Here is a 19,618-nt window from a genome sequence, read left to right as displayed (position 1 = left end):
TGGTGACTCCAAAAAAAGGGGGAACGACCACATCGTGACACGTAGGATTTTTATGTCTTCGTTTATATATATTATAGATTATTTAGACCTTGGACTTGGGTTCCGTCCCGTAAGTTTAGCGAACAAACACGAACAGAGGTCGCGTCTGTTTTCAAATGTGTTTGTGAACGTTCGGTAATGTGTTTATTTGTGTTCGATTGTCTGATCATATTCGTTTGTGTTATGTGTTCGTTAGTATCCTCTGGTGTTCGGTAACGTTCGTTGTGTCTGTTTACATAATTCACGAATGGACACGGATGAACACGAACAAGCTCAGTTCCTTAACGAACGAACACGGACATGAGATGTCGCTAACCGTCTGTTAGTCCGATAAAACTTAACGGACGAACACGAATAAGATTTCGTCTAGTTCGGTCCGGTTCATTTATAGCCCTAGCTGTGAAATCAGTCATCTGCAACCATTAGTATTTTTACTAATATTAAAGTTCTTAATCTTGGGTAGATTTTGTTATAGTCAAAGTAATCAGCTTGTATGTCAAGTTGTTATATTACATAAGATTAAAATAATAAGTTAGCATCTTTAGGGAGATGAAATTGTAACTTGTACAAGATGAGCCGGTCTTTCTTCAATGAGGATAAAGTTTTTGGGCAAGACAAGAAAGGAACCCGCCCTTTGACATCAATAGGTAAGAGCGAATTGCTGGCGATGAGACTTGGTGGTTTGATCCTTTCTAATACACAAAAACTGTTTTTGTGTTATTTTTTGCATCGATTGTGTAACTGAAGAATATGTTGGTAAACGTGTTTCTTATTTAGGGGGTCGGAAAGATGCTGAGGTGAGCTTAAGTTTAAAAAGTCGAGACTAGAGCTTGGGATGAGAAATATTCAAGCTTAATTCAAGTGCGCATGTAACTCAAAAATATGAAAATCATAATCTGTTAAGCGTACTTGATTCAGGTTCAAGTTAAGAATAATCAACAAAAGTCTGAATTGTTAGAACATGATATACAACGGCATAAAGATCAAGAGCAAATTCACACCAAGTTCTTGTTAAGCTTGTAATTTACACTTTATGTCATGGACTTATCTAATCTCGATTACACGCAATGCAACCTTAGCCAACCTTACTCCAGTCGCAAACGATTTAAGAAACCGAAGATAAGTGCAATGATACGGTTTGAGAACATGGTTAGCACTTTGATTGCTTTGAGAACTTTACACGAGAGACCGAGTCTCCTAAAAATTTAAGTATACCAAGTTTCACACTTTTAAATATTAAACTCTATACTATCAAAACAAACGATTAAAAGATATTGTTCAGTTTTCTTTTTTTTTTTTTTGGTAAACACAAGAACTTGTTACTAGAAAACTCACCGGCCTCACCAATACCATGTTAACCTATCGGTTAAAATATTATGTATCAAATATTATGTATTTTTTTGACAGGAATCAGAGACTTGAACGAACTTAGTTTTGTTCCACAACATATCCGGGTTTACATCAAAACACAATACTCTTACCATAATCAGCCGCAAAACACACCTTGGAGACAAAAATTGCACAACCTCAAATGCGACTGCCACTTTCACGGTGCCAACAATTTACAAGACAAAGTCGAATTTCACATAAACAATGTCTATAGTACATCTAATACTCTTTCCAATCCATGTATAGTTTTTAACTTAATATACCACCATGTTACACCACAATAACACCATCTACTGAATCTGTCTGTCGTCAACTTCAGGTTCCATTCGAAAAATTGTCTTTCTCGGTTGACTAGTTAACTAGTGGTCAAGAAGGTAGGGCCCACAACAGTGGAACAAGACAAACGTGGAGCTGAGGTTCTCTACTTCATGAAAGGACTAAGCCCGTCACCTTCCCAACCAAGCTTTAGCATTTGATCTACAACCTTCAAGCTCAACTACAAAAACGACGCAAGTCAGACAAAGTCAGCACTATGTAAGTCAAAGAAAGTCTGAAACATTCACACTGTTTGTCTACTTACAGCAGGATCGGTGAATACAATCAATTGTTTGTCGGCTGTTGAAACTAATAGATTCGTGTTGTCTTTGTTCACGGCTAATGTTGTTATATCTTGCCCTTTTTTCAGTTCCAATGTATGAAATACCTGTCAGCGTGTATACATCCACGTCAGCAAAGTGATATCGAAGCAAAAAAACTAGGAGTGCAAATGAGCCGAGCTGCTCGCGAGCTACTCGAGATCGGCTTGTTAAAAAGCTTGATTGAGCCGAGCTTTATCGAGCCCGAGCTCGAGCCTAAAAATAAGCTCGTTTAATAAACAAGCCCGAGCCCGAGCTTTACTTATCTAGCTCGAGCCGTTCATATAATTTTTTTAAAATATATATTTGATAATTATTAATTAATAAATATAATTATATGAAAAAATAAATAAAAACAACTAAATAATATATATTCTTTTATACATAAAAGTATAATAGAAAAATATATATAAAATAATTATAATTATATAAAAAAATAATTGATAAATAGTAAACGAGCCGAGCTCGAGCTTCAAAATCCATTCACGTGCCGAGCTCGAGCTTTGAAAATAGAGCTCGAAACAAGCCGAGCTCGAGCTCGAGCTCTGTGTAAGTTAAACGAGCCGAGCTCGAGCCTAGTCGAGCTCGGGCTCGGCTCGTTTGCACCCCTAATTACAAATGTCATGATATTATAATCTTACCTTAAGAGAGTGTAAATCAAGGAAACAAACCGAAGGAGATGGAATATCTAATCTTTCGATTCCAACATCTTCATTATTTGACTTGGTTCTGCTGACATCATCATTTTCCGAGCATGGGTTTAATCCAATTAAAAGACTCTGTCCATCGGAAGAAACCTCCATGCAACTAACACTACACGTAAACGGAAAATATGCTCGAGAAATCATCACCCCGTTAATCGTATGAGTCGACAGAGTGTTTAACAACTTATTCCAAGTAATCACAACGCCAGCTGGCGAAAGACAAACCATGTGTGCCTTTACACCCTCAAGCCTTCTGAGCAACCGACCCCGACTCACCGAGTGAAGCAAAACGTCTGATATATCAGAGCAGGAGGCAACAACTCCAAGATCTGAATCAACACAGCAACAAATCACTTCCCCAAAATGCCCTCGAATCACCTGTACCGGACCCTCGATACGTCTATTACGGTTTTTATCCGGTAAGCTGCTTTTATTAGAAGCATTACTATTTGCTGAAGTTGGTGTTCCTGAGTTGGAGGGGAATTCTGATACGCTGCTTCGCGGTGCACCTGATTGATGTATTCTCCAGACAAGAACCATTGTGTCTCGGGAACCGGTAACAAGATAATTACTATCGGGTGAGAGTGACATACATGTGACGGGTGCGGAATGGCCTCGGGCTATCTCCAAGGTTTTCGCACCGTCTGATGATATTAACCGTACACTATTGTCCACATGTCCACCGGTAATAATTTCATTGTCATAGGTGATGGAGACAATAGAAGAACTCCTAATACCGAGTGCAGGATAAGCAAGAGCCTGGGGATAATGCCAATCTTCTGCGCCAGATGAGCCTGATGATCCTTTGAACAAACGCATGAAGGATCCACCTGTGGTGGTTGCAGCAGCTTTTGCATGTTGAAATAGGAAGGGTGTTCCTTGACCATCGGGTGTGTTTGGTTGCCATTTGTGTTGTGCTATATGTGCCGCTGGTGCTTCCATATCAACCACCACAAGTGAATCGGAAGATGCCCTGATCGCAGATGCTGGTAGATTGCACCGTTCTGGTGATGACACACTGTACGGTTTCACTTCTTTCGGGTTCCGGAAGATGGTCTGAGATGATAAGAACATGTTAGAACCTGAATAATATTATATATATCTATATCTAGAGAAAGATTAAATATAGTAAATATTGAATGTATACAAAATCAAACAATTTGAATACATAAAGTAGATACTGGTGAATGAATTAAAATACCTGCATATGAAGAACATCTGAAAGTAGCATCTTCTTTATGTGAGGAGTAGTTAAAAGTTGTGACGGGGTTTGTCCAAAGTAAGCAATTTGATCTTGCATAGCACGTTGTTGGACCTATAGACAATATTTATTAACAAACATTAGATATAAAACAAGCATATGAAAGTTTTAATTAATTGACAAATGAGAAGACATACTGGGTCCGCGATTTTGTCTATATCTACTGTCCCTTCATAAGTAATGTAAAAAAACACATTGTTTGCTGATATGGCTTCTTTTCCCCGTTGCTTATACCTTAATAAAAGAAAAATCTTAGTAAAAACATATCTACATTTTAAAAGAAAAACAAAAGAAACAGAAATTTGGCATTAATCAACTTAATGAATAAGAGCTCACCCGAATATGAGATCTACCCATTCATGCAAATGTGCAGAGACATACTCACTCTCAAGAGCCATTCGATGTTTATGCACAAAATCAACCGGGTTTTCAGCCCAAGGTGGAAGTTTAACACTATCTGAAATTATAAAATCAATATAAATGAAACTAGAGTATTGAAACTGCCACCTCAAACGGACACATAAGAACCTGCTTACAATCAAGTGATTAAAGTGCATGGGTCATACCTAGCTTGTCTCCGAGTTGTGTGGTACCAAAATCAATCGAGTTCTCGTTTGATAATATCTCAGGAAGGTAAAACAGCTCAGGAACCTAAAACAAAGGTCAAATAAGGTCATTGAAACAGCTCAAACATATCTAAGTTCTTTGTTCTAGAATTTGCTAAAAAAATGGCAGTTTTTTAGAAACTTGTACCAGTTCTTTCACATCACTCATGTCCTCCAGAACACCATTCCAAGTGGCAGGAATATCTGAAAACATTCTGTCTGCATGGTCAAACTTGCCACCTTGTAATTGAATGGAAAGAGTAGTAAATGGCTCCACTCGCATGAGATAATACAATACCTGTGATAGAGAAGCAAATTTTGGTTATACACCAACATATTGCAGATGCAAAAGGTTAAATAACCAGTTTGCCCTTGTTAAAAAGATATTAGTTTTATGACTCATTTATAGAACTGGAAGTCCACAAACAAGTGACTGGAAAACTTACCGTCCCGGCACTTGAGTAATGCGAACCATAATGAAATTTGGGTATGACGGTATCACTAAAGCTGTGATATCTCTCCTGAAACTTTTGCAATCGTTCAGCATTTAGTGCTCCAACAGGCTGCATAATATATGTTTGGGTCAGTATGTTAGTTTAAGTCTGCTATGTGTAAGTCTTTTTTTTTTAAAAAAAAGAAGAAGAATGGTGTGTGACCTTTGATAGATCACGGTAAGAAGAAGGATTCGAAAGATCCAAATCCTTTGACTTGTAGTCTGCAAGAATCCATGGGAAAACAGGGTACTGCACGCAAAATGAAGTTATTAATCTATTCACGCATTTCAGTTAGAAATTTAAAATGTTTGTTATGATTATATTCACCTGGGTGATGTCATTATAACTACGCCCAGCCAGTGTGTTCAGCTGCATTAGATATTCGAAGTTGCTGATCTGTGAAATTTCAAGTAAAATGTTGAGTGTGTGTATAGATTATAAAGTTGTTCTCTGTAAATCACAATTAAAAACTTCTATGTACCTCCCAGCGTGCCCAGCGTTCCATAAGTTGAGTCCTTTTGAGCAGTTGTTCTGGTCTCTATGACAAAGATTAAAGAACAGTGATGTAAGTCTTCATACACAGTAGGTCCCACAACTAGTCACTGGTATCAAACTCATTTTGCTACTATAAAAAAAATAACCTGAGTTGCCAAGTATATATTGTTCAAATGAGGAGGCCGTGCTTGAACAATGGCTCGGTATACACTCTTCCTTCCCTCAGTAGTCTGCAGCAAGAAAAGAAACATATTATAAGCTGAAAGTCAGCAAGACTGTTGACCAAGTAACATATGGAGATGATATTGAGATGGTAAATACCCCGAAGTCAAAGAAGAAGTTTGATCGATCAACCATAAACAATTCCAGGGCACTTCTTCTTAAGAGATATCTGTCACAACCAACAGATATATTTCAAGGCTTAACAATCTTCCTTCATAGAATAATGACACACGGGCCAACACTCTATTATAAACAAAATCATCATAAAAAGATGAAATAAATTATTCATCTGACCTCCTGCTATATACTTGATGAAGAGAAGATATTAACCAACTCCGGTCCTTATCTTCAACTTTGCTTTCTGTTTTATGATCCACTCCATCCTCCGGTGTATTGCCTTCAGATTTACTAAGAAGAAAGTTGATTTTTCTTGTCGTTATCTGGAAACAAGCATCACATTTTCGCTAAGAACAGTCCAGATAATTTGAAATATAACACATACATACATCTTCATTTTGTAGTCTGGGTATAAAACAAGTGGGACCCATACATACATCTTTTGTATCATAAAAAGAACCCATGAAATGAACGTTGAATGGACAAAGCAAAGGCGTGTTCTACTTTATGAATAAAACTATGCTTATTTCACACGTAATTTGAAAACAATAAGAAGTTTTGAATATTTTTTTTCAAAAGTAAAAGAAGAATTACTTCTGCCAATACTGAATTCTTGTTCTCTTTTCCCATTTTAGGATACTCCTGTTTATTTTCTTAGACCAAAGTTTGACTACCTGTTAAATATATAGAATACCTTCTAAACATAAGGAATCAGAGAACTTATTCTTAACAACGAGTTAATAAATACGAAAAAATACGTTATTTTGGCTCAGTATCTTTCCAGAAAAAAGGTAGGACCGTAGGTGTTGCACTTTTCAAAGATAAAAAGCAAGTACCATAAATTTTCTTGCAGCAAATTGCAAATGACAATCAAAGCTTACCTGAAATGTTCCTTGCCAAACCTTTAATGGTCGGACCATTGATGCAGAAAGCTCAAGAATAACTCTTTCATCATCTTCACTGGGAATAAAACCAGGTCCCACTGCTGATGAACTTACAAAATCTTCATAATTCCTAGCATTAGATTTGGTAGATTCCGGCGATTGGACCGACTGCTCTGCAGTCCCAGATAACCTCGTTTGAACATCATCTATCTGCCCCATATCATCCGACTTCCTCTCCATGTTCACAATATCATCTTGTTCGTCATCCTCATTTACTAATTCCATTGAGATAGCTTCCTTAGGCAAAATAGAAGCCTTAGAAGGGGTAGCCACATTCTCATGGCCATGTGTGGGGTCCACAGGATATTCATAATTTGCAGCTGCGCCAAAATGATCTGAGCCTTCAAAGTTCCTTCTTAAGCATCTCCTCATCCTTGTAGAACTTTCCATATGGTCTAGCTTCCAGAAAATCTATGCATGAAAAATATGTTTTAGTCTTTTAGATATGTAATGTTACAATAGAAAGAAATCATAGACATGTTTAAAGGATGTAAGCATACTCGTTTAGGATTGTAAAGATTTTCTCTGATTGGTCCAAATAAACATTTTGTCTCTATCAAGTAACGGATGAGTTTGCGCCAGGCACGTATGCCGGTGCATGCACGATGTCGAGCAATGCAATCCACCTGTGCGCGCCTATCAACCTGAAAAGAGGATTGGAATTTAGTTCCATTCAAACTGGTGTGCATTTTGGAAGTAACTATGTGATGCTGAATAATCTTGATCACATAATCAGCCATAAGTATATGTTTAAGCGTCTGACAAAGTATTTTCCATAGTTATGTGGCCTACGGAAAAACAGGAGAAACAGAAGCAAAGATACCTCTGATCGCTGCATATTTCGAGCTAAAGCCAAACTTCCAACTAGAACAGCAATAAATTTATAAGATGTAGCATTAAAATCTTTCTTATAAACCGGTTTATTGTCAGTTGAGGGCAAACATTCTGTCCAAGCGATCCCCATTGCTTCAGAAACATTCCATCTTTTCACACGACTCATGTCACTTCTATTCCGTCTCTGTGCAGCTGTAGCCATTGCCACAGCACTAAGACCTCTTCCAGAACCAACTTTTGCTGTACGCTCAAGATCACGAGCAGCAGCCAGTGCAGCTGCTTTTGCAGAAGCTTTATCTTTTACAGTTGATGATTTGTTAACCGCATCTGTTGGTTCACGAAAGCTAGCAAAAGAATGAAGCTTTGGTTTTCTATCGATTGAGGAAGAATCGCGTTTTAAATGCGCTGCTGTTGCAGGAGCAGCGGCTTCCCCACCACCAGCACCTGCAGCAATCATTGCTAATGCCAATGCAGCAGGTGGAGATGCAAAAGCAGCAGCCCAACCAGGTGATATCATAGCAAGAGCACCCTGATTGTATAACTTTAATGAGTTAGACGTTTTGGCAATATGGTGACAAGTACACTAAAAACTAAATTAAAAGTTCAACAAGTAGCAACATAGTTTCACAGGACTCCCTTTATCTGAAAACCCTGATTTCTCCTGCAACGGGGTTGGTTGAGTTGATCAGAAAAAACTCGCGTCCATTTTTTATAAATAACTAATACATTACTTATAATAACAATATTATTCGATAACTGGAATGATAGTTTTTATTTTTTAACAGAAAACTTTCGCACATTGTATGCATTAGAAAATAGACTTTGAGCGACTCTCGACCCTTTCAACCCACTTGACCATTTAAAATAAAATGCAACCCAAATTAACCGATAAGTATCCGGATTGAAATCGCCACCTCTATTAAAAATAGTAACTAAACCACTAAACTTTTCAAGATTTTGTTTACAATAAATGAAATGAAACTGCATTTTTGTTTGCTGTAACTCGCCCCACGTTATCCATATAAGAAAAAGAAAAAACAAACCTCTATAGGTAGTGCATCACCAGCCAGGGCAGGGTCATCTACAGCTAGAGGATTCAAACCATCTGTGGCAACAAGCTCATGAATTCCAGCTAAATAAGGCCGCCATCTCCTTAAAACAGATATAAACGGTGGCAAAATAGCTTCTAGATACTGTTTCCTGAGAGGGGTTCTGTCACGGCTAACCGCATGCCACACCTGCAAATGCATTTTCATTAGATTACAAAACAAGGAGAAGCTAATGCACCTTTTGTCCTACGAAAAAGTAAGAATTTGTATATTTCATGCTTGTTTAAAAATACCTCAGAATATAGAACGGCTGATGCAACCAAAACTCTCTGTCTCTTGGACTCAGAAATTGGCATGTTCAAGAGAGGCGAAAGCACGCTGTTCATAACCAGTGAAATATTAGCTCACAAATACATAAAAATCAAGATGGTGTCTAACATAAGCATGACTGTATATTAGTGGCATAAATGATAAGAACCAGTGATGTTTAATCAATCAAATGTTTAATTACTATTAGTTTGAACATCAACTAAATGAATTATGATAATATAGGTATACCTCCACAATAATGCAGAACGGGGCTGCCTCATTGAAGACCGAGGACTGTTTTCTAAAGATGATAGAACACTTCCATCATTTCCAAATGATACTTTAAACGCCACCTCATCAACACCACTAGCATTCCTCATAAGCATACTATTCCCACCATCATCTTCTTCCCTCATAGAAACAAGAATCATCCGAAGCATGCATAAAAACGGTTGATCACTATCTAACAACTGGTAAAGAGCCGCCATACCACCCATTCCTGTACCAGAACCACCACCAATACCAAGACCACCACCAAGTCCGGACTCATCCAATAATAAAGCTTGTAGCATGGCAACACACTTATTTATTAAGGGGAGTTCAATCCAGTTACCATTTGAATCCTTCTCCAAAGAAGAATTCCAGGCAGCCCAACCGCTACCACCCCCACCAAAGTCGGACGTTCTTGAAGGAAGACCAACGCCATACCATAACCGACTTCTGTATTTCCAACCTTCAGCTAAATCTATAGCGCAGCTTCCATATGATACAAAAGCACAAGAAACCGAGTCATAGGGCTCAGCTGCTGCTGCAGCCGTAAGCCGTTCCATCGCTGCTGCTGAAATCTGCCCCTTAGGGTCAGCCATTGAAGCAAGCACCTTGCGAGAATATTTACACGACTTTAGAACTAACGGTTATCATTTTTAATAGATAATGGCACACTAGCATGCAGGGTACTTAGTAGAGGCATAATGTAGTAATGGTTGACTTGACAACACCTCTTTTGTCCATTTTTATTTTATTATACACATGAACAAAAAATGATTACATACAGTTATTAAAACTAAGGATTTATCCCTTTCAAGCATGTAGTCCTTTATCAGTTTTATCACTCAAGACCCTTACTTCTTTGGAACTGGTTAACCCCTATATTATTGTCTTATTCAAATACAGATAGCTTAGGGACCTAAGTGATAAAGTTGAAAATATATAATGGGTATTTACCAGTGTTATTATCATACTTGTCAACTTTTTTCACTTTTGTCCCTAAAAGTATGTGTTTGAATAAAAAACATTACCACCATGAAAAAAAGTCTAGGGACTGAAGTGTCAAAACTGAGAAAGTATGACGAGTTAAACAGATATAGACCCTTAATACAGTTATCCACATTTTTAGTAGACTGATTTAGAATCTAGGCCGTTGTATACAATTTGGGCAACTTTCAGCCTGTTTGCGTCATTTCAAATGTGGCCAATTTTTAAACTTTACCCATTTAACTCATCGGAGATTAAATTAAACCCGAACTAGCCCATTTCTAGGCCACTTCTATTACGTGATAATCATGGAATTGCAAACATACATCAAGGGGAAGACTTCTTGATTCAGTAGATGAAGACTCTGCCTCTAGTGGTTCTGGGATTTTGGGTAGATTTTTGCTGTTACCGACACGAACCACTGATGAAAGTGAAGAATCAGAACCAGCTTGAACAAGAGAGAAACTAAAGATTTTGCTTTGCAGGCGCAAATGATCTTCAACAAGCATTAACACCACGATTGCATTCTCCACCAAAGCCACAGAAAGTAGTGCAGCATTCTCTGCTTCTGCTTTAGAACTTTCAGGTGATAACCCATAGGCCGCAACACCAGCAGCTGCTGCAGCAATAACTTGAGTCTGAACCAAAAAAATGAAAAGAAGTAGGTTTGAACATGTCTCAAATGTTTAAAATATTATGACAAGAAATCCAAGATCAGACATCTAGTTTTTACCTGAACCTGTAGCTCTCTAGCAGCAAAATCCAGTAGCCCACATAAAAGCCTTCTCTTAAAAATGGGTAATGATTCCTCCCGTCTATATAAAAATAGATATTAGAGTTCCTATTTATACTATACACACACACAATGTGTATGTGTGTGTGTGTATATATATATATAGTGTATGTGTGTGTATGATTACTTAATCATGCGTGCATTTCTAGTGATGGTATACCTTTTACGTTGCTCGCCGGTGCTTGATCCGCCCACCATTGAAAGCCATTCTGCACAATGAATTGTAGCTTCAATATCCTGTCAAAGAGAAATATAACCAACAACATAAATGAACAGATAGTGCTAGAAAGTTTAAACCACATTTGCTCCAATAAATTTTTGACAATAAAAGCAAACAAAAAAACAACCTTTTATTGTAAATAAACAGCTCTGAGATTGAACAAAATAAATGTATTTAGTGGCATGTGGAGCTACATAGTTAACAAAAATGCAGTGACAAAAAATAGAGAAATGAAAAAAGGGAAGTTGGCAATTGATAAACATAACAAATATAAGCTACAGGTCATTTGAAAGGGGTCTTCCTAAAAAAATTTGAAAGGGGTCTTCCTAAAAAAGGGATCATTGCCTTTCTTAAGATAGAGGGAGTATATGAGATCCTACAGGTCATTTTCATACCAAAACAAATATAAGCTAACCAAACTTTTCAGTATTACAGACCATGAACAGTTGCTAAAGCTTATCATTCGATTGAAGTGAACGGTGATTAAAGTGTTCACTGATGGCCTTATTTTGGATACTCTATATATTTGAAACTAGGGTAAATATGCCTTTATCCCAAATTCCCTGAACACTTATCAAGTCCAGTTTGACCAAATTCAGAAACTTAGAGAACAGAACAAACATAAATCATGGAAAACTAATAGAGAAAATTATCTTGAAAGAAAATGGTCCAACCTTCCATCCATCCTTCTGACGCATCGAATGCTCTAGCATAATAATGAGAAAATTGTGTACAAGGTCTTCGACGTTTCTAAAGCTTGAAGACATTGAAGCACTGATCCCACATGTCTGTAAGAACAAGCACGCATTTAAAGCATGTGAAAGGACTAAAGGATGTGTCTAATATTTGACAGAAGTAAGTTCCAATTTTACTACACTCGTATCAGTTTTAAGGAAAATATAGAATTATGGTGATAAAAAAATAAGATCACCTCGTAGTTGGATATAAGAACTTCCAAGATCCATTCAGGCCATTCCTCCATCTTAGTGAGCCTGCTTCTATTTTCAGCATGACTGCAAGCCAAAATCAGAAGATCCTGAAATCAAAAGGAGAAGTAAATATCTACAATAGAATTCAAAATCCACAAATGCGAACAAGAGATAGGAATAATATTTAAACACTAATACCTGTAGTGCTCGACACTGAAAGCTTTTTGGCGCATGTGGAAGTGAACTCAAAAGAACCAACAGAAGCTGTGAATGCTCGAACCGATGTTTTGAGTCAAAGAAATTCAGCCCCTCGTCTGTTGGGGATGCATTTAACTGATACAAGAAAAATGATATTATTTATTAGCAAGTTTAGATTCATATAAATCCACCTCACCTTTCAAAATGAATCTACAAAAAAATTATTTGCACATCCAATGATGACATAATTGACACCAACGATGACAAGATTATATCAACACTAATCATTACCAATTTACACAAACACTCAAAATGATTATTGCAACTTCAAATATCAATAACTGTTTGCAGTAAACAGCTTATACATATGTCACATCCAAACACCCTCTAACAAAGGAATAATGCTACCAGTAAACTTCATTATATATGAAAATTAAAATAATAATGATAATAATAATAATAAAGAGTGTACCGCAGCAGCCAATAAAGCCATGTAGGTGTTGCCAGTCATAAGCCTGTTTGGTGCTGCCTGAAATGCCTTTTGCAAAGCATACCTCAAAAGTGAAACTTTATCTTCAAACATACTATCCCCTCCCTCAAGCAGACCATGCATATTACGTGTCAAATCTTGAGAAGCATGAGATCCAGACTTGAGGTGACCAGAGTTGACTAAGGCACCAAATAATCCAATTATTGCAACTACGATGCCATCACTTTTGTCAACATTATATACACTGTTCCTTGCATTCTCAGCACTGATAGAAAAACTCATACCACCCAAAATCTTTTTTAATTGACCCTCAGAAGCTGATGTTCTGCTTACAATGGTATTGGCACCGGTACGAATCTGAGGTTCATTAGATGACAATTCATTTTTATCCAATGATACAGCATCTTCACTATTATCATTTTCCAAATGATCACCACCGTTGGGTTTAGATCCTGAGTATGTTACAGCTTCATCATTTTCGGCTGAAGGATCTGGTATGTCATAATCTCCAGCCTTTGCTTCCCGCTGCAACAGAACAAGAAGTGTTTCTATCCCGCCACATGATATAAATGCCTCTGAAAATGTTTGAGCTCTAGAAGTATTTGGTTGTACCACCAACCTATATAGCAGGTGCAATGCCCTTGCGACCTGAAAGTATATCGATATCAAAATTATCATAATGTAAATGGCAACAGAAAAATAATAAACAAAAAAACATTAATTTGGCATTGTTATTTGATGATTATGCCAGTTGATGTCACTAAATAGATTGGAACTCGCAACTAAAAAGTTACAAGGATGATAATAATTATAAATATTAAAAGAGAAATCACTAGAATGATGCCTCAATAGATACCTGATTTGGTTGTGGAGAATCAACCAAGAAGCCAAGTAAGCAACGAATATCATCCACCGCCATTGAAGGAGGAGCTGCCACCACAAGAAGTTCAATAACCACTAGAAGCTCATCAACTAATGCATTCACTTCTCCAATTGGGCGAGTGGGCCCATTAAAAGAAAATGTATTCATTGAATCTTTTTCACGAATGGTCCAATAACATCTCCTGCAGCCATCAAGAAGAGTCTGAATAGCTTTCGCATCACGCATCACAGATGACTCTGTGAAAACCATATCTGCTAAAGAAGATAAAAGCTTCTTTTGTAAGCCGTAGCTGCATAAGCTCCAAATTTTCAAATCCAGAAGCAGTGTACTAAATAGTTGCACTTTAAGTGCATACTTATTCTTCTGAGATTGGCATAAAGAAACAATGGCTGCAACAATTTCCTCATGAGCCACTCCATGCTCGGTAACATCAAGTGAAGATAGAGTTTGTAGAAGGTAGGTTAATATTATTGATAAAACCTCAGGCCCACGAGTACGACATAGCTCGTTATTGTTACCGGGATGTTGAATTGCAAGTGATATAATCCTAAATATTGGGGCAGCAAGGGCTGTTGTGGCTAGTGACAAAGTAAGATCACCTTTTTGTGGCTCCAAGCTATCATTATCAACCTTGCTTACCACAAATGGAAGTAAAGACATTGGGCCACCATATGCCAAAGCCCACAAAGCTTCTGCAGGCCTCATCCTTGTTGCCACATGTACTTGCCCAAGAACCTCAGCAGGCCGTCTGAGCATTCCTGAAACGTGTTGTATTGTTTAAGGCACCAAATTCAAATCTTAATTGTACAGACAATTTGTATATGAAAATTCAGGATGTAAAACTTAGTCATTAATACTGCCTTACTTCCGTCCACTTACGGATATTGAATATTCAAAATTTCAAACCTAGTACTCCACAAAGATAAATACTGTACCAGTGAGTTAGCTTTTGGCTATCAAGATTTTCCTTTGGCTACCAGAGCAAAAAATTATTCATCACAATCAATAATACTTGAGATAGAAGATCTTTTATACCTGTAGCACCAGAAGGAGAAGCATCTGGGCATAAACGACCACTTAGTAGACTAGGATGATATAGAAGGTGAAGAGATCCTGCAATTTCTGCATCTAAACGAGCACTTTCTTCTGAAAAATTTTGTACATGAGCGAATGTCGCTAACCACGGTGACCCCGCAGCATTACCAAATGAAGGAAGAGCATCTCCTCCTCTAGAAGCCAGTTTAGCCATCCTCTCAGGCCCTATTGGTTCTTTAAAGATATATACGGGTCCCATCTCAGCAAACAAAGGGCACTGGCGGCGCCGTCGCTGCAAACCTGCCATTGTTGGTGGTGGGTTTGTCCCAATGCAGCAAAAGGCAAGTGGCTTGGATATTCGAGGGAATTCAAAAGGACGACTTTCATATAAGCTTCCATCAATGTATAATCTCAGCTCACTCTCTGCTTTACCAAGTAACCCTTGCTTTGAAGTATGCTCAAGACCAACAAAATACCAACATTGTGGCTTAAATGCATGAGTAAAATGCAAAGAAGCCTTCCTACCCTTCCCACTACCACTTTCAACTACCAAAAACTGAGCATGAAAATATGCCTCCATGCCCTGATTATCAGCAGATAAGAAACTAAAAAGTCTAGGCATATGCGCCATGCCTTCACCTGCGAGTGCACTAGCAGCGGCAGCAGCCGACACAGCTGACGATTTTCCTGATTTTGCTGCGGCTGCAGCCGCAATAGCTGCAGCAGCAGTAGCTGTGTTTAAAGTGTCTGCAAATGATTCAATATAAATCCAAGTTGCAAATGCATAACCGTTAGAAAAGGGCCATCGGCTCTCTCCTGGACCAAGTAAACCAGAGCTTTCACCATCAAACTCAAATGAAGACATTGGACCCCTTGACTCTTTGCTGCCCATAGCCTTCTCTAAAGAAAGCACTAAATGAGGTGCCCATGAAGTATTGATTGTTCTTGTAATCGTGAAAAACCACTTATTCAAATCCGTTACACTAAGCGAATGTCCAGCTAGGTATTCAATGCAATAACATAAAGGAGTTCCATCCCATTGCTGAGTTGAATTGGCATCACTGAGAAAAATCTTCTCAGCTGACTGCAAAAGAACCCCTAGCAACCCGACTGAACAGCACATAGCTCTGTTTCTTGTACAAGCTCTCAAAATAGCAAGTAAGCCACGTACCATACGTGTCCTAGGGGACATGTAACCCGCACCATCTCCCAACCAAGGAAGCCATGGAATAAGCTCACCTGATACTACAGCAGCCCTTGAGTTCAACATCACACTAGGTGGATTATTATCCTCATCTTCTTCAAAACATTCAACACCGCCCATTGTAGCAAGAAGTGAATCAACCACCAATAATGCAATGCGCTCTGCCTCTTCTCCATTACCAAAGCTTTCTACACCACTCACAATATTCTTCAGTTTTTCCATGCTTTCAGGCTTCCCCGTGATAACCGAATCCACCAAATGCAAAAGCTCAGGTGAAACATTTGGCATGGGTTTTGGCTTAGGCTTTAGAGGTGAACTAATCGGGGAGTGTACTTCATTCCCATATGCATACAAAGGAGAATCATTACTAGTTCTAGCAGATGATAGCTCAGAGAGATTAGGTGATTGATCCCCTGATCCATGGCTCGAAACGTTACTATCATGTTGTACTTGAACAACCACTGGTGAAGAACCAGACCCCACAGGACTCCCTTTATCTGGAAACCCTAATTTCTCCTCATTTCCATCAGATGAGATCTTCAGATTATCGATATCCCCAACAATCTCTTCTATATCTAATGATACCTGCTCAAACATGCCATCATCCACATATTCACTCTCAGAATCAACTTTTCTCACATCATCTGCAGTGTTAGTGATATGCCCTGAATCAGATGTTTCAACTTTTAAATCTACGCCACTGGCTCTGCCTACTTTAACATTAGAATCACCGCCTAAAATGTCTACATGTTCTTGTTTATCTTCCTCTTCTTCCATTATATCACTGCAATTAGTTATCAATCACCTGAAATAAAAGTAAATCAGCGTCACGGCCTACCGAGATCAGGCACATTTGAGGTACAAAAGCTAGGTAGTCACTTATATAAAATAAATAAATAAACTAAAAACATATAAATTAAAAATAAATAAATAATAACAAGCAGAATTTACAAGTGCTCCTCAGATCTAAAACAAGATCCAAACAGACACCAACACTAATTCACAAGCATTTTTCAAATCAAAGTTACTTAGATGAGCTAATCATTTTAAATTTACATTCACATCATCAAGAGTAAATCAAAGTCACCTACAGAGATCAAGCACATTTGAGATACAAAAGCTAGGTACTAACAATAATAATAATAATAATAATAATAAGAGTAAGCAGTAATTTCAAGTGCTCCTCCAATCTAAAACAAGATCCAAACAGATACTAACACTAAATTCACACACATTTTGAAAATCAAATTTACTTCTAATCTCAGAACCCTAACCAGATGAACAGACAACAATGACGATATCACATATCATGTTCAATTTACTTTCACATCAGCAAGTAGCTATTGGCGCATGGATGCAAAAGCTAGGTACTCACTTAAATAAAAACTATAATAATTACAACAAATAATAATAATAATAATAATAATAATAGTAATAGTAAGCAGTAATTTAAAGTCCTCCGATCTAAAACAAGATCCAACGAGATACTAACATGGTAACTCTAATTCACACACATTTTTCAAATCAAATTAACTTATAATCTCAGAACCCTAACCCGATGAACTAATCAGTTTCAATTTGCATTCACATCAGCAACTCACGATTAGCGCATATGCATTCACCTAGAGAGATCACACACATATGAAATACAAAACCTAAGTACTCACTTAAAAAAGCACTAATTACAAGATCCAAACATCTACTAACACTAATTCACACGCATTTTTGAAAATCAAATTTACTTCTAATCTCAAATTACATTCACTTCAGCAACTCGCGATTAGCACATATACATTCATTCACCTACAGAGGTCACAGTTCACACACATTTGAGACACAAAACCTAAGTGCACGCTTATACAAGCACTAATCACAAGATCCAGATACATACCGCCACTAATTCACACACATTCATCTCAAAACCCTAACCAGAGGAACTAACACAATAACAACATCAAATAAACATCAATTCACATTCGCATCAGCAACTTGCGATTACCGCATACGCATACACCTACAGAGATCACACACATTCGAGATACAAAAGCTAAGTACTCACTTAAACAAGCACTAATCACTAGATCCAAACATCTACTGCCACTAATTCACACGCATTCGTCTCAAAACCCTAACCAGACGAACTAACACAATGACGTAATCAAATCATCATCAATTCACATTCACATCATCAACTAGCAATAGGCGCATAAGTTTCCATCACAAATGAACATAACATAAGCTAAGTACTCACTTAAACAAGCAGTGATCACTAGATCCAAACAGATACTAACACTAATTCACACACATTCATCTCAAAACCCTAGCCAGACGAACTAACACAGTGACGTAATCAAATCATCATCAATTCACATTCACATCATCAAGTAGCAATAGGCGCGTAAGTTTCCGTCACAAATGAACATTAAATAATAATAATAATAATCATAATAATAAAAACGAGTAGAAAGCTAAACCAGTACCTGAGTTGATGAAATGAATAGCAGTCAGATCGAGATCAATGTTGAGCAATAGCAAGTGTATTACAGATCTATCTATAAAAGTCGTAGATTATTTAGGGTTTTACGGTCGTCTGGATATTATATTAATTTGCCGGAAGAAGAAATGATGATTCCGGCGATGTGTTGATACGATCCGAGTGACTGAGTTTAGATCATTTCACTCAATGTCAACCCGGTTGCCTGTGTAATTAGGGTCACGATATACTGTAATAATAATCATAATCATTTCTCATTAACAAATCACGCGTTATTATTATTATTATTATTATTTTTCTTTAATCCGTATTTTATTAAAAAGGGGCGTCACCGGTCCGAACCAGCAGTGGCGGAACTTGAACTTTTACCTGGGGTCGAAAATTTAGACTAATCATAAGTTCATACACATAGAAAAACCACCTTTTTTCACTCAATTAAAACCATAAATCACAAAAAGTAAAATAAAAATAGCCCGGTGTTTACACATAAACGAGTATTTTAAATTTCAGATTATTTGATTAAAAAGATAATTCATGGCATGGAAACAATGTTATTGACAATATAAATGATAATCGATAAATATCAACAATATTTAGATCAAACTATAAACTTTGTATTTGGTTTTTTTATGAATTATGATGCAACAATAACAATAGTTTTTATAACAAAAGCGTTATTGTTGTTAGTTCGAAAGTTACCTAAAGCTAAGATTATCTTTGGTTGCTAAATCCAACTAGTTCTTTGACTACCATCTCGAACCACAATCACTATCTTCGACTATGAAGTCTCCCACGTCTCGCTTGTAAATGCACACCATATCCGTGTCATATTCTTTAAATCATTATATATAACAAAACTAAAATCACAAACCTCACCCTAAAATCACATTGAAAAGGCCTTAAACTCAATATGTCGTGTAGTGTGATGTTTGTGATTTGTCAATGAAAAGGGGATGGTGCGTTGGAGGCTCGCGTAATCTATAATAGGAAGGAAAAAGTGGGCGAAAGACATAAATACGAA

General features: G+C 37.4%; 1 protein-coding gene across 1 annotated transcript; it reads right to left on the bottom strand.

Moving 5' to 3' along the window:
* Positions 1 to 1,462: 1,462 nt before the first annotated feature.
* On the bottom strand, positions 1,463 to 18,849 carry LOC143621157 (BEACH domain-containing protein C2-like). The gene is made up of 31 exons (XM_077092669.1): positions 18,584 to 18,849; positions 14,900 to 16,908; positions 13,838 to 14,622; positions 12,964 to 13,629; positions 12,492 to 12,626; positions 12,296 to 12,400; positions 12,039 to 12,152; positions 11,305 to 11,381; positions 11,085 to 11,166; positions 10,678 to 10,989; positions 9,347 to 9,975; positions 9,082 to 9,166; positions 8,783 to 8,977; positions 7,729 to 8,268; positions 7,406 to 7,549; positions 6,843 to 7,316; positions 6,139 to 6,284; positions 5,944 to 6,013; positions 5,769 to 5,852; positions 5,609 to 5,665; positions 5,455 to 5,523; positions 5,290 to 5,376; positions 5,080 to 5,196; positions 4,782 to 4,931; positions 4,595 to 4,679; positions 4,365 to 4,485; positions 4,166 to 4,262; positions 3,969 to 4,082; positions 2,705 to 3,823; positions 2,009 to 2,131; positions 1,463 to 1,924 (listed from the first exon to the last, which is right to left on the bottom strand). Exons 2-31 carry the CDS (start codon positions 16,878 to 16,880, stop codon positions 1,850 to 1,852), a joined length of 8,838 nt encoding a protein of 2,945 aa, XP_076948784.1. The 5' UTR covers positions 16,881 to 16,908; positions 18,584 to 18,849; the 3' UTR covers positions 1,463 to 1,849.
* Between the last annotated feature and the right edge of the window lie 769 nt (positions 18,850 to 19,618).

Source organism: Bidens hawaiensis, unplaced genomic scaffold, assembly GCF_021521415.1.
Source record: "Bidens hawaiensis isolate Kalapana, Puna unplaced genomic scaffold, B.hawaiensis_p1.1 tig00002772_1, whole genome shotgun sequence".
Taxonomy (NCBI): domain Eukaryota; kingdom Viridiplantae; phylum Streptophyta; class Magnoliopsida; order Asterales; family Asteraceae; genus Bidens; species Bidens hawaiensis.
The sequence above is the reverse complement of the archived record's forward strand: the minus strand, read 5'-3'. Positions and strand labels throughout refer to the sequence as shown.

Coding starts and splice junctions, on each gene's coding strand:
- LOC143621157 (XM_077092669.1), bottom strand. CDS start 16,880: ATGGAAGAAGAGGAAGATAAACAAGAACATGTAGACATTTTAGGCGGT. Junction 5,377..5,454: donor GTTATAATGACATCACCCAG/GTGAATATAATC, acceptor TTTTGCGTGCAG/TACCCTGTTTTCCCATGGAT. Junction 4,932..5,079: donor ATTACTCAAGTGCCGGGACG/GTAAGTTTTCCA, acceptor TCTCTATCACAG/GTATTGTATTATCTCATGCG.